General features: G+C 38.8%; 1 protein-coding gene across 1 annotated transcript; it reads right to left on the bottom strand.

Annotated features, from left to right (window-relative positions):
• Positions 1–15042: 15042 nt before the first annotated feature.
• Positions 15043–15605, bottom strand: LOC133291349 (uncharacterized). Its single transcript, XM_061489600.1, has 2 exons — positions 15311–15605; positions 15043–15254 (listed from the first exon to the last, which is right to left on the bottom strand). The coding sequence occupies exons 1-2, from the start codon at positions 15603–15605 to the stop codon at positions 15043–15045; spliced, it is 507 nt and encodes a 168-aa protein (XP_061345584.1).
• Between the last annotated feature and the right edge of the window lie 283 nt (positions 15606–15888).

Raw genomic sequence — 15888 nt, 5'->3', positions numbered from 1 at the left:
AATGCAAGCTCTAAATGTTTTACATAGGCTTAGGTTATTAAGGCCAAAGAATGACCTAGCCTGACCCACCCTTGGCTGCATTGTAGTGAAGTTGCTTTAGGTCATTAATGAATTGAGAGAGCATATGAACAACATTTATGGTTGCTTTCTTTGACATAACTTTTTGTTGGTTTCTTGATTGACAATGTATCATGATCCTCTCATGTTAAAATTTGATATGATATTGTCATGTCTTAGATTGTAGTCATCCATTCACATATCAATAATAATTAATTAAAGTGATTTTTTGACTTATGAAATATGGTTTATTGCAATTGGACTGTAGATTTGTGAATAAATAAATGTGATCTAATATATGACAAAAATCATGTCAAATTTTAACGTGAGAGGATTTAGATCTGTTACCAATTGATAAGTAGTATTTGTCTTCCTTATAATAATAATAATAATAATAAATACCTTTGAGAAACTAAGAGAAACTTTAGTTATTTCATTATTTGAAAAAAATACAAAATGATATCTTATCTTCAAAGTGATACATTAGCTAAATATATATATGAACTAAGAACCCTAAGCTGAGCTAACTAACAGAATTGAAACTCCCTAGCTAACAGAAGAATCCGTTTACATTAATTTATTATGATTTGTTGGAAGCATACATGTAGGCTTTGATCTTTTATGATTAGTTGGAAGCATACATGTGGACCTTAACTTTACTCTAGTAGCAACTTTACTATCAGATTTATGAGAAGAACTTGTATCACTTTTATTATTTAGTATTAGTCCCCCATAAGTGGGAGGACGCACACGGAGAAGTCCCAACTTAGAGATGGAAAATTGAAACTGAGGCACTGAAAGAAACTTAGTAAATGTATTAGCCAATTGATCCTTGAAAGCAATAGAAAGCAAGCGTGGAGGCAAGTCTGGATTTTCTCCCTTGTTACATGGCAGTCTAACTCTATATATTTGGACCTCTTATAGAATGCTAGGCTGTGAGCTAAGTAAATTGCTGAACGGTTGTCAAAAAACACAGAGGCTGGTATGTCCTAAGACAAGTGAAGATCACAAAATAGATATTGTTGCCACTGAAGTTCACACAACAAAGATGCCAAAGCTCGATACTCTACTTTGGAGGATGAACAAGAGACAGTTGATTTTTTCTTGGATCGCAAAGTGACTAAGGAAGCTCCAATGAAAACGCACAGACCAGTAATGGAACGCCTTGTGGCTAGGCAACATGCCTAATCTGCATCTATGAAGACATGAATGCGAACGTCTGGATCAGCTAGAAAGAAAAGACGAATAATTGGGGTAGCCTTTGAGTACTCTATGAGCTGCACATAGATTGTATCAAGAGGGTGAGCCACATATTGGCTTAGTTACTGCAAGGAAACATAGAGGTTAGGACATGTAGTGGCGAGATTCAACAAGCGACCCACTAGACATCTATACTCAGAAGGATCTTCCATTAAAACTCTATCAGTATGACTAAGTCTTAGGTTGGAATCCATAGGAGAGCGAGATGGCTTCGAAGCTAGGAACCCTATATCATCTAAAATCTCTAATGTATATTTGCGTTGATTCAGAAAGATTCCTTTGTTCGTACGAGAAAATTCGAAGCCTAATAAAAACCTCAAAGAGCCCAAGTCCTAAATTCAGAACTGAGCATGTACGTAGTCCTTGACGCACTGTATCTCAGTTGCAGAATTCCCATATAACATGATATCATCAATATACACTAAGAGTACTATGAATGAAGATGAATTATTGAGAACAAACATAGAATGATAAGCATTTCCTTGAATATAGCCTAAAGAAAGCAAGGCTGAAGATAACTTACTATACCATTGTCTGCTGGCATGTTTTAAATAATAGAGTGACTTGTTCAATTGACATACTTAATTCGGTTTTGCAGCTTTCAAGCTTTGAGGTAGTTCCATATACACCTCCTCATGAAGATCACCATGGAGGAATGCATTGTCAATGTTAAGCTGTTCAAAGAGCCACCATTTTGATGCTGCAATGACAAGAAGAGAACGAATGCACGTGAGTTTGGCAACCGGAGAGAAGATATCAAAATAATATATTCTCTCCATTTGGGTGAACCCCTTTGCCACGAGACGGGCCTTGTAACGTTCCACATCACCATTGAACTTGTACTTAAATTTGTAGACCCACTTAAGACTGATAGGTACCTCCATGATGGAAGATCAACCATTGGCCATGTATTATTGAGAGCCAAGGTAGATAACTCTGCATTCATAGCTTGCTGCCATTATGGAGACTTGACATCTTGAGAATGTGTTTAGGGTTTAGAATAAGTGATCGTTTTCAAATAAAAATGCTTGTTGGGAAAAGAACATTTATGGTAACAAAGGACATCAGACAATGGGTGAGTAATATGGTTAACAGAAAGCAAAGAATTATCTTGGCACAATTGTGTTTCTTGAGCAGCAGAGAGATATTCTTGAAGGTACATATGTACGAGTTGAATAACGAACAACTGGAGGAGATTCAGGTTCAACAGTAGTTAAAGATTGATTAGGTTCAGGCTCACGCTCAGCAGCAGTTGAGGTTTGGTTGGATTCAGATGAGGTATCTGAGGTTTGGTTGGGTTCAAATTGGGCATTATCAGGTATTGGTTGTAAGGTTGGGAAAAAAGTCTAGGTCAAGGATAGGTCTGATGAATTTAATGGTAGGCTGATTGGTAGTATCTGTGGGGTAAGTATCTGAGGATAAAGGATTATGAAATGAAAAATGACCTTCTTGAAATATAACATTCCTTAAAGTGAACATTTGTCGAGACTCCACATCAAAGGATATGTATCCCTTGACACCCTCCTGGTATCCAAGAAAATCATACTTGTGTGCTCTTGAGGAGAACTTCGTTCGGTGTGAAACTAGTGTGGAGGCATATGCAAGACAACCAAAAACCCATAAATGAAGAAAGGTTGGTGGTGTCTTACGTAGGACCTCATTGGGTAGTTTCTTGTTAAGGATCACAGTAGACATCTGATTGATTATATGGACTGCATGGATCATAACAAATCACCACATCTTCTCGGGTAATTTTTCCTGGAAAAACAGAGCACGAGCAATGTTCATAATATGTTGATGTTTTCTCTATACGGTTCCATTATGCTATGGAGTTTCGATAAAACTCTTTTGGTGGATAATCCCCTCTTTGGCGTACAAATCAACCATGGAAAATTCTAGCCCATTATCATATCATCTTAAGGGAAGTGTAAAACTGGTTCTTTATGTAAGCAAAGAAATGCTCCAAGTGTTTTCTTGTTTCACCTTTCATACGCATGAGGACCACCCAAGTGTATCTCAAGTAGTCATCTACAAGCGTAAGGAAATATCTATATTCGTGAATATAAGAAGTTGAGAAGGGACCCCATATGTCAGCGTGTAATAATTCAAAAATTACATTTGTTCTCGTCTTACTAACAGGAAATGGAAGTCTACGTTGCTTTGCTTTATAACATATATCACATGGATCCATATGCTGAGATAGGATAAAAAGGAAATTGCAGAGACATATCTTATAAAAGTTTCTTTGATACATGGCCCAATCTACGATGCCATAGTATAGCATTATCTGATGAGACAGACTTAATCAATGGCTTATTACAATTAGAAATGAGTTTATGTGCTTGTGTTGAAAACTGAGGGGTAATAACTACAGTGGGCTTGTCACTTGATGCTAGTGAAGATTGATGTGTGAAAGTAGGTCGAGTCATTGGAGTGAACTTGACATGAGTGTTTGTTGATATCACATATAGTCCTCCTTCCCGCTCCGCTGAACCAATCCTTATCAAAGGAATCATAGTTTTCTAATGAATAAGATAAGAGGTATTAGTGAATGTAAGTGAACAAGGTAGACATGCAACCAATTTGGTGACTGATAACAAATTCACATGGAATTCAAGAACTGATAGAACATCCAATAATATCAAGGTGGGAGAAATACGCATTGTACCAGAAATGGAAGCAGTGACCTTAGATCCATTAGGTATGTTTATAACAATTGGCTTGATTTGTCAAAAACTAGAAAATTGAGAACTAAGAAAAGTGACATGGTCAGTGGCACTAGTGTCAACTACCCATTCAGCATTACCTATGACTCCATAATTTGAGCTTACATTGAAAATCTGTATTGCATTAGTTGCATGAGACATTTGAGAATTATCAGCTATCGAAGTTTTCTGCAATAAACTACTAATTTGCTGGTATTGGTCTTGTATAACCGTCATGGAAGGTCCATATTCTTGAACATCTTGTGCACTTACATTGCCCTCAACGTGCGCAGTTGATGCATTATTAGCTGTGTGTGAGAGAGTGCATTTATAGCCAAGTGGAAAGCCATGAAGCAAGTAACAAGTTTCCACCGTATGATTGGTTCGATTATAGTGAGTGCACAATTTACTTGAAGTTCTCCTCCCTTCAAAACCACTTTCTCTCCCTTTGAAGCTTCATCCTCTATTATAACCACCTCTGCAATTACTTTGTCCCTCACTAACAATCGCAAAGCTTTAGTAACATTTGGCAGAGGTTCAATCATCATGATTTGAGACCTTACTTACGCGTACTATTCTGTCAAACCTCTGAGAAATATGATAGTATTGTCTTGGTCATGATAGGTGCGCATTTCAGTTGTTGCACCACATGAACCATTAACAGAAGGAGAGGGAATTGGCTTCAAATTTTCCAACTCGTCCCATAGTATCTTCAGTTGGGTAAAGTATTTAGTCATACTTTTATCTCCTTGGTGCAATTTGTATATATCTTCTTGTAAGTCAGAGATCCAAAATATATCGGATTGTGAAAACCTGTCACAGAGATCTTTCTATGCTTCATGTGCATTCTCGATCCACGGAATCGATTGTGCTATTTGCATTCTCCTTCCCATAACAGTAGTGTTGAAATGTTCCCATGCTTCAAACTCAACACTATCAGGATTTGGCACTACTATTGTACATTCACAAATCCAAGCTTGTTCTTAGAATGTAGTGCTATTGACATTGCACACACCCAAGAATGGTAGTTTCTTTCGTTTAATGGTGGTGTGACTAGAACCTGTGAAGCACTCTTATTAGGGTGGAGGAAAAGTGGATTCGAAGCATTTTTCTGGCAAATCAGCCATTGAGAAGAAGATCGAGAAATCAAAGAAGGAGCTTGAGTTATCCAAGAAACTAGGACAAGAAATTTGAACAAGAAAGAAACAAAAAAGATTTGAAGTAGGTATTAGAGCTTTGGTAGCTTTGATACCATCTTGAGAAATTGAGAGAAATTCAGTAATTTCATTATCTAAGAAGAATACAAAATGATATCTTATCTTCAAAGTGATACGGTAGCTAAATATATGTATATATATATATATATATATATATATATATATATATATATATATATGAACTAAGAACCCTGAGTTGAACTAACTAACAGAATTGAAACCCTCTAGCTAACAGAAGAAGCCGTTTGCATTGATCTGTTGATTGGTTGGAAGCATACACGTAAGCATTGATCTGTTATGATTTGACTTGGAAGCATACATGTGGGCTTTAACTTTACTTTAGCAACCGCTTTATTATTAGATTTATGAGAAGAACTTGTATCACTTTTTATTGTTCAGTATTAAAGACAACCTTCATCAAATTCATGTTGTGTCATTGCTTTAATTTTTTGTTAGATAAATTTAGAAATAATTTTTATTTTAAAAATTATATAACAACATTTTAATATTTAGATGATCAAGTTAAATTTTACTCTCAAGTCTCAACATTATTATCGACCAAAATATTACAAGTCACAAGCCGCTAATTGTATGCAAATAAATTATAATTATTTTAAATATAAATAAATAATTTTCTAATGAATAAAGGATATAAAAGAATGGGGAATTGATCATCATGTTACAGGAAGAAGAAAATTCTTTCCTGCACATACAGCCAAAATAGGTCCCAAAAGGAGAGAGGAAAAAAAAAGGCAGTGCAAAAAATGATGAGTCTACTGGAAAAATCTTATTCATCCCGTTACATGACAATTACATTACCCATAAAAAATTTATTATATGAAGCAGATACTTTTAGTATTTATTTAAGATGAAGTTTGTGCCCTATCAGAGCTGTTTGATGTCCATAGCAATGTTATAAAAATCGGACCGACCCGGCTAGGTTGACCCCGAAATCGGTGAATCGGTCACATACCAATCCGATTTTTATATTGGACCGGCCATGTAATGGAGCCGGTGCGACTCGGCCTATTTTTGTAAAAATTGGTGACCCGATCGGTTCAACCCGTGACCCGACCCAGTTCATTAAAAAAAAACTAGTTTGTTTTCTTTTGAAATGTTTGAGTGATTTGTTGGTTATTTAGTTACATGGGTTATGTACCTACATCACTAATTATTATCTTGGTCATGCAATATGCAGTGAATTTTGATTTGATTTATATTAGAGATATAGTGTACTGAACTTGAAGCACTAGTATCACAAATATTATATGTTTGATTGATATTTTGTTGAACAATGATGTTTAATTTATTGTTTTTCATATTAAAATATTTGTAATTGATATCATTTTTTACAGGTATTTGAGTATATTTAGATTTTTTTAATACAAATTATAAATTTATATATATTTATTGCGTCATGCGGTTGAACCAGTGACATACTAATTGAAACAGTGACCTAGTGACACAATATCTCGACCGGGTTTAATAACATTGGTCCATGATAAATAGTCACAGGGAAAAGTATGTATCATTTTAAAGGATGTAAAGTTGTGTCATTTAAGAGAGAGAAATGGATAGATAAAGGTGGAGAGAGTTGGCAAAAAAAGTAAAGGTGTGGGTCTCACCTCTTTGTGAGAGTGAAATGATATAAGTTGTGTTATTTAAAAGGATAAACAATTTTCCCATAATCACATCATGTTTATGCATTTTGAGACAATTGATTTTGCTTTCCAAACGTGATAAACCTAATTTTACTACTAGTAAACCACAAAAGCAACATTGATCTTTTTTTTCCGTTAAAAAATTTCCGTTAAATCTAATTAATATTTTAATATTTTTTAAGAAATTTAAGCACCATAGAATATTGATTAAGAAAACATACGAAATAAAAAATAAAACATTTATCATGTTAATAATAAAAAATTAATAATTTCTAGAAACAAGTTATTTACACTAAAATAATTATAAAATAACACATCATAATTTCAAAAAAAAAGTAGTTGTTTAACACGAATATTCAATTAATTAACGGGTTTTATAAGAGTTATTGTAGGAAAAGTGATTGTGTAATGTTATAGAGATTCGTTTTGTCTGCCTTAGTTTTTTTTTTTTTGCTTTAAAAAGTACGAGCCCCACAAAATATTATGTGTGTAGAAAATTTTTTGGTATCAAATTATGTGTAAATATCTAATTGTTATCGTGTAGGTTTGGTTTAGATTAGCGCAAAGTCATATAGAGCGAAAAGAGAAATGACAAGTTACAGGAAAATTTCTTTTCCTGCATAGACAATAGAAGGCATGGGCCCACAGCACAAGGAGAGAAAAAAATATCAATAGATCCCACATTATGTATTGCGAGATGTATTACCCAACATATTTACTATTTAGTTAGCCTTCTACTATCCATTCTTAAAACTTTTTAGGTTGTAAAATTATTTTTTTAAGAATTATAATTTTAAAGCTTTTGTGAAGAATATAATTAATTTTGAATGTGAGATTCATTACATTTTTAGACACATAATTATCAGGGAAAAATATTTCTGCTTTTATTGCATAATTTTTTTTTCTGTCACATTCAGATAAAAGTGAGGCGATCCAATTATAAAGAGAAGAGAGAGAAAATATCAGTGAATATACTCACTTTTATGTGAGTGTAGTAAATAAATTTTTCTCCAGAAAAAACAGAAACTTTAAACCCTAATTATAATCTTATTAAAAATATTTTACTACTTTGTTATATAAATAAAATCAACTCTTATAAACTGATTTTTAAAATATTGTTCTTAAGTATAAATTATTTCTAAAAATATTAATTAAACTAAAATTTAAACCAAAAGGGCTTTCTATATATTATGACTGTGAAAAAAAAATTAAATACAACAACTTATGTGTAGTAAGTATGTAAAAGAGTTTTTCTTGTTTTAAGACAAAAGTTATTTGGAGAAAACGCATGTATTTCTTCCGGAGTCCGCAAAAGTTGTACCCGTTTATATTTTTAGAAATAATTAATTTTGAAGAAGTTCATGCTAAAAAAAATTATCTTTAGTTTAAAATTGAAAATTTAAAAGTAAATTTAAAGCAATTGGTTTTTTTTGAAATAAAATATATAGAATTAAATTTAGGAAAAACTTCAAAAAAATCTCTATAAATTTTCTCAATTATCACTTACCCCTTCACAAAAATTTTAAATCACACCATTATTTAAAGTTTTTTTTATCACTTCCTCCCTAAGTTAGGGTAGTAAGTGATAAAAAATATTTAAGTTAAGGAAGTAAATTATTCAAAATTTTGGAAAAAGGTAAATGATTATGAGAAAAGTTATAGGGAGATTTTTGAAGTTTTCTCTTGATTTTAAAGGGTAAAGGATTTCTCCAGTCACCGGAGATAAAGTTATCTCCAGTAAACTCAAAACGACATCGTTTTGGGACGGAAATCAAGATGTTTTTGCAATTATAATATATTGCAAGATTATATTTGTCTTTGTATTTATAATTTTTTAATCTTATAATCCAAAACGACGTCGTTTTGAGCTCACTGGAGATAACTTTATCTCCGGTAACTGAAAATACTTTTCCCAATTTTAAAATATAAAACATCCGTATATTTTAAAAAAATTTACGAGGCACTAAAATTTTTTTGTTGTGGTAAACGTGATTTTTCAGATATCTAAAGTAGCTATAATTAAGACGAACATAAACAACATGAATCAAATGGTGTCAAATACGCTACATACGAGTTTTATTCAATGTTTGGGTTGCTTTTGATGCATACTGAGAGATCAATAAAATATAAATAATTGAGTATTGTGTTGTTTGTTTTTTGACAATTAATATATATATGATTAAAAAATTGGAAAAAATATTTCTGTTGTTACTACATAAACTTTTTCTCTGTCATGCTAAAAAATGAGAGAGTCCCATTTTAAAAAGAAATTAGGGAAGAAGTTAATGGGACTATGTCACTTTTATGTGAGTATGACAGAAAAAAATATTCTGTAGCAAAAGTAAAAATGTTAAACTCTTAGGGAGCGTTTGGTACAGGAGAATTTTTTTTTTTACCCTGCAATCATGATTTCTGAGAGTATGGTGTGAATTTTTTTTCCAGGAATATTACGAAAAAAATATTTGATAGGGTAAAACTTTCTCGAGAATATTAAGTTAATTTAACTTATACTATTGTCACTTTATCGGAAAACGAAAAATTCTAACAAATATGTGGTATTGTTGCGGTGGTATCCGTACGAAAATTTGCAAAGGAGAACAAAATTCAAGAAAGAAATATACCTGGGATAATTTTAATTTTTGCCTACCAAACGTGGTATTCCAATTTATCCAAGTGAGCTTTCCTAGATTTTTTAAAAAAAATCAAATCCTAGTACCAAACACCATTAAGATATTATGATGTTCATGACTAAAGTGACGCAACCTTTTTCATAATATTTTTTTATGAAATAGAGTTACGATATGAATCAGTACGAATGTTGGTTTGTTTTCTCATTTGGTGAAGTAGACAAGATTTTATAACCTGGTTTAATGGTTACTGTTCTGCCTAAGGCAGATGTGTCCAATCAGGATTGGATGATTGATCTATGATTCAGTGCCTTCTCTGGATACCTATGAGTTAGGTATCTTGGGGACAACAAATCACACACTATCTGATGGCCTTAGCCTTGGGAGAGGTGTGTGTGTGTGTTCTACCTAGGCTGCGTAAATAGGTAAAAAGAGATTAGGTCATACCTGTAGCTTTTAGCTCCTATTTATAATGCTTACCTGTGGGCCTGTGCTGATCATGGGCCTCATTCTGGTCCATAACAGTTGCCCCCCATCCCGATATGCTAAGCCTTCAGGATGTCGGGGTGTCATGCCGAGTAGACAGAGCCTTCAGGATGCCGGGGTGAAAGGTGCCTTGCCGATTTCCTTTCTACCGCAGCGAATCTTCCTTTTGCAGGCAATCATTACAACCCTCCATGTGGCCCTCTCATATCTGCGCGACGTGTGCCACTACGCCTGCTCGAGCTGCTGGCATTTATTGCAACTGCCCCAGCGTCCTTTCAACTGTCTTTCCTTGCGAAGTTACCCTTTTACCCTTGACCTTTGGTTTCGCGGGTTTCTTCTATTTGATTTGCGCTTCTTCCTTTCTTATTTTCTTACTTGCTGCATTATGCTGAGAGACTTCCTTCAACATTTCCTGTATTACGTTCCAAAAGACTTCCTTCAGTTTACCAGCTTCTCGTCGTTTGCCACCTCTCGCATCCTTCACTTGCACCAAGTATGCGCTTCAACCTACTTTGTTTTTCTTCCTCTCTTGCTTTGATTCTCCTTTTGCTCGAATGTATGTTCGACAAAGGCGCATTTTCTGTCTCTGGGTATTCTTGTTTTAGCTATGTGTACTTAGGCATACACCCTTTAGAATACTTTGCCTGTTAATGCAATGTTCTCCCTTGGGTACTTGGCTGTGGGTTGCCTGTTGTCACTTTATTACCTTGTCCACCTGTTTATGCCTTGCTCTCCCCTTAATAGCATGAACGGGGGGAATTTGCACGGTAGAGGGACGTCCACCTGCCCTCGTGTTTTTGGCCGTAGTGATGAGATTCTACTGGAGGAGGAAGAACAAGCCACACGGGAGGAGGAGAGATATGTCCAGAGCCTCCCCCCTGGCGCGAGGTTTTGGTTGTATGGTATACCTCGGACCCAGGACGAAACGCAAGCCGCCCTACTTAGGAGCTATTGCGGCAGTAGAAGCGGAGGAATTTCTTCATCCCGTCCTCCCACACGAGGACGTCGCCAACGATCTGGCTGTATCCCGGTTGTTCCATCCCGAAGTTCCAACCCAAATCTAGGTAGAGGCTTAGGTTCCGCCAATTCGGCTTCTAAACCGGCTTCAAGCCTCACCCGGGTTCAAGTTCCTGTTCAATCCGAAACCATTATCCCAGGTGCTAAGAACATAGATCCGTGTTTTAACTGTGTCTATCTTAGCAGCCGATTTATTGAGAGAGGGAACGACTTTATGGCCGATGTGGTGCTAGGAAGTTGCACCCATTATCCCGGCTTATCAGATCCTGCCTCTGCTTCCTTGTCTTCTTCTGATGATTTGTCCGACTCTTCCCACGATAGTTTGTTTAGCTCAGGTACGTATACTTTTTGTCACGTACTGTTTCTGTTTTTAATCCCCCCATTTTGCTGTTCTAGGTTTTGATGGAGTCCCCTTCTGCAGAATTTGCCCCTGAAATGACCTCGTCAAGTCATGGTCGAGAAGCTGACGCCAGCCCTGCCGAACAAGGCTCTTTTGCCGTTGATACAACTCTTCGTAAGCAGTTTCCCTGGGTGACCGAGGAGGTGCTTAGCTTCCGGTCATACATGACGACTGAGGAGATATCCGGGCTTCCCATAGGCAACCCAGTGGGATTTGATACTTTCTGCCCTGCCGAAGACGAACCCGTCTGCTCGGGCCGGAATCTCGAAGAACCTCCGTTTTTCTTCTGTTATCGCGACTTAATCACCAAAATTGGTATTCGCTTTCCTTTTTCCGCTTTCAAAATTCAACTACTGAATCACCTTCACCTTGCCCCCACACAAATTCATCCCATTGGTTGGGCTTATATTGTTGCCTTCGAACAATTATGCACCTCGTTGTCTGTATTAAGCACCGCGCCCTTTTCTTTGTATTTTTTTAACATATACACCCCCCGAACCGGGTCTGAACCTGCTGAGCTCGAGGGGTGGACCAGCATCCGGGGTCGTGGAGGAAAGAAGCCGACTTCTAGAAGATTGTTTTCAGTATACAGTGACTCCTTTAAGGACTTTAAAGGTGCATTTTTTAAAGTCGTTGCCGAGGTCGGTGCCAAGCCATGGTTTCTCCACAAGAATGGGGAAGGGAGATTCCCCTTGTACTGGTCATATGATCACCACTTGCGGAAGCCGGCAGACTACCGGCTGGGGTTGTCAGCAGAGGAAAAGACACATGCCAAGACTTTGCTGGCTCACATCGGGGCTCAAGGGCATCTGAGCGCTGCCTCCTTAGTGGCAAAGTCTACAACCGACATTCCCCAAACTAGTATGGATTTACACGTACATGTTCATATTTTGCATTCTAGGTATGTGTTGCTTACTAACCCCGGCTTGCGTTTTCCTGTATGCAGGTTCCGAAATGAATCCTTCCGCGGACAAGGTTCCGGACTACGTTCTAGCCCGGCGAGGGAAGTCTTCTGCTCGGACTCAATCCTATGCCCTAAAGCAACCAGGGACCACTAGTCCTCCTGCTGGAACGAGCAATGTTCCTCTAGCGACAACCGACGTCTCCGTGATGGATTTAACCAGTGAGGACAGCTGGCTGGATATTGGGAATTACCAAACATCCGCCCCCGCAGGGTCAGCTGGGGTTGCCGGGGCTGTGACATCTACGAAGCATGGTAGTCCGGCTCCCTCACCCCTTCCTGCCGGGCTCAGGAGAGGCGCTCTATGGGCAACTGGAGTGGCTACAGAATTGCGTGGAGTGACTCGTCCCCCGCCAGAATTTTACGGGACCGGCATTTTGTCAAGGGCCGAAGTGAAAGAGCTGGAGATGGCCGAACTGTACACTTACAAAGCGGCTTCTTTGGTGAAACCGTACTCGGTTCTGCTGGAGAAGCATTCCGAGCTTCGTGCTGAAAAGGATGCCCTCCAAACTGACAGGGATACCCTCCGGGCTGAGCGCGACAAGCTGGTTGAGGATAATAAGAACTTGACCATATCCGCTGCTGCTTCAGTGGCGTCTTTGGAGCAATACCAGGCTGACATGAAGCTTATTTCGGACTCCTTCGGCCTCGAGGTAAATAAGGAGGCCATCATAAACTTTGTCAAGGGAAAACTGTCGTCACTATCCAAGTTGGAGAGGAACAACACTGCTTTGAATCAGCAGGTTCAGAAGTTGGAGACTGATGTCAGGAATTTGCAAGCTGATTATGACAATAGTCAATCCGTGTTGGAGAACGCTGCTGAAACTGCGTTCAACAATGTCGTCAATCAGATCAAGCACTTCAATCCAGACGCGACCCTGAACACGGACCGACTGGATTGCTTTGGATATGTCTTGGGCGACACGTTCTTCCCTTCAGCTACGGAGACCGAAGCCACCAACGATGCACCTCCCTCCGGGAATCCGGTGATGGAAGCCGCCGCACAGCAATTCGAACAAAAAATGAGGGAAATTTTTCCCCACATCCCGGATCAACCTTGAAGACCCGGAATGTCGGGGTATTTTGTAATCATGATTTTCGAATTAACATTTACGAATTCTGGGCCGCATGTTGGTCGCTGTTTTTGATTCTTGATGATATTTGGTAAATTCGGACATACTGTTTTGGTGTATCTCTACTCTTTATATATTGTTTCCTTCTTTCACCTTTGATCCCTTCTTGGGAGAACGAGTTCAAATACCTCGTCCCGAGCTGCGGGGCTAGAACACTAACCTGCGCTTGAGGCAAGGCAGGTTCAAATACCTCGAGTTTGTTACCGCGGCTAGAACGCTCAATTCCACCCTTTGGGTGAGATAGGTTCAAATCCGACAGATTTTCTTACGGGGCTAGAACACTCTATCCTGCCTTTGGGCTGGACGGGTTCAAATACCTCGTGTCTATTTCCGTGGCTAGAACACTCAATCCCACCCTTTGGGCAGGACGAGTTCAATTCCTCCGGATTCCCTTACGGGGCTAGAACGCTCTATCCCACCCGTTGGGCTGGACGAGTTCAAATACCCCGGATTCCCTTGCAAGGCTAGAACTCTCAACCCTGCCGTTTTGGCAGGTTAGGTTCAAATACCCCGAATTTATCTTCTATGGCAGAAACACTTTAGTCCTGCCGCTTCATAATGTATTCGCAATTGTAAGAGGAAACATAATTGTTCAAATTTATTCATAATTCAAATTACGTAATACAATAAAAGAAAAGACGAAAGAAAGGCATTGAGGTTTCCTTCAACTGTAATATTTTTCAGCTTATCCGCATTCCATGTTCTTGCCAGGCGCTTCCCCTGCAGAGTTTCCAAAACGTAGGCTCCTCTTGAAAGTTTTTCTTTTACTCTGAACGGGCCTTCCCATCTTGGAGCCAACTTCCCATCAGCTGTGTTTCGTCCTCCGACATCTGCTCTTCGGAGCACCAAGTCCTTTGTCTCAAACATCCTGGGCTTCACCTTCTTATTGAACCTATTACCCACGAGCTGCTTAGCGCTAACATTTCTGCAATATGCCATGTCCCGACCTTCGTCTATCAGATCCAGTTCTATGGCTATTTTGCTGTTGTTCACTTCTTCTGCTTGCGACAAGGCTTGAACCCTTCTCCAAGATGGTTCTCCCAATTCTACCGGGATCATAGCATCGCACCCGTAGGTTAGCTTGAATGGGGATTCTCCAACAGAAGTCTGAATTGTGGTTCTGTACCCCCACAAGACATAATATAATTCCTCAACCCACCTTCCTTTGGCGGATTGCTCTATACGCCTTCGAAGACCTTCCACGATGACTTTGTTTGCAGCCTCTGCTTGGCCATTTGTTTAAGGGTGTTCAACCGAGGCAAAGCGATGCCGGATATGGAAATTCTCCATCAGGTTCTGAAACCTTTTACTTGCAAATTGAGTCCCGTTATCGGTTACCACTTCGGCCGGAATCTTAAACCGACATACTATGTTCCTCTCCAGAAATCGCTGAATCCGGGCCGAAGTGATGGTCGCGACTGGCTCCGCTTCAATCCACTTAGTGAAATAGTCAACTGCCACCACTAACCATTTAAGCTGGCCTTCAGCTGCTGCGAATGGACCCAAGAGGTCCATTCCCTATTTGTAAAACGGCCAGGGAGCCGTGATTATATTCAACTCCTCAGGGGGAGCCAGCAAGTTCCTGTCGTGCTTCTGACACTGATCGCACTTCTGTACGTGGTCCTTCACATCGTAGACCATGGACGGCCAAAAGTATCCAGCTCGAAGAGCCTTCCGGGCTAACGCCTTTCCCCCAACATGTTGCCCATTGATTCCCTCATGGATTTCCGCTAAAACATACTGGGCCCTATCCGAGTTCAGACACTTTAATAGAGGGTGGAAATACCTTTGTTATAAAGTTGTCCCTCTATTATGGTGTATGACGTTGTATCTCGGATTAGCTTCTTGGCCTCTACTCTCTCAACAGGCAACGTTCCATTTTCGACGTACTCAATAATGGGAGTACGCCAATCATTCACCTGGGAAATCTGTATGATGCATGTCGGTTCTGGGATACTTTGCTCAATCACGGTTCGGTGGTTTCCCCACCCCTTTGTGCTCGCCATCTTGGACAGTATGTCCGCTCTGCTGTTCTCACTTCTTGGAATGTGACTAACCTCTGCCTTTTCGAAGTCTGCCATTATCCGTCTTGCATGTTCAAGATACTTGGCCAGTAGGGGTCCTTTGACCTGGTAACTTCCTTCAATTTGTGAGGTGACCAACTGGGAATCACTGTAAACCTCGAGCTCCGAGCTCTTGTGCTTGCAGCAGTCCAGCTATGAGGGCCTCATACTCAGCCTGGTTGTTGGAAGTTTTGAAGTCCATTTGCATAGAGTACTCAATTGCAACGCCATCAGGGTTTTCAATAATTACCCCGGCTTCGCTTCCCTTTGCATTAGAAGACCCATCAACATACACATTCCA

The sequence above is a fragment of the Gastrolobium bilobum genome, unplaced genomic scaffold, assembly GCF_033153095.1.
Source record: "Gastrolobium bilobum isolate Gb01-03AN ecotype WA unplaced genomic scaffold, APGP_CSIRO_Gbil_v1 utg21577, whole genome shotgun sequence".
Classification (NCBI taxonomy): Eukaryota; Viridiplantae; Streptophyta; class Magnoliopsida; order Fabales; family Fabaceae; genus Gastrolobium; species Gastrolobium bilobum.
The sequence above is the reverse complement of the archived record's forward strand: the minus strand, read 5'-3'. Positions and strand labels throughout refer to the sequence as shown.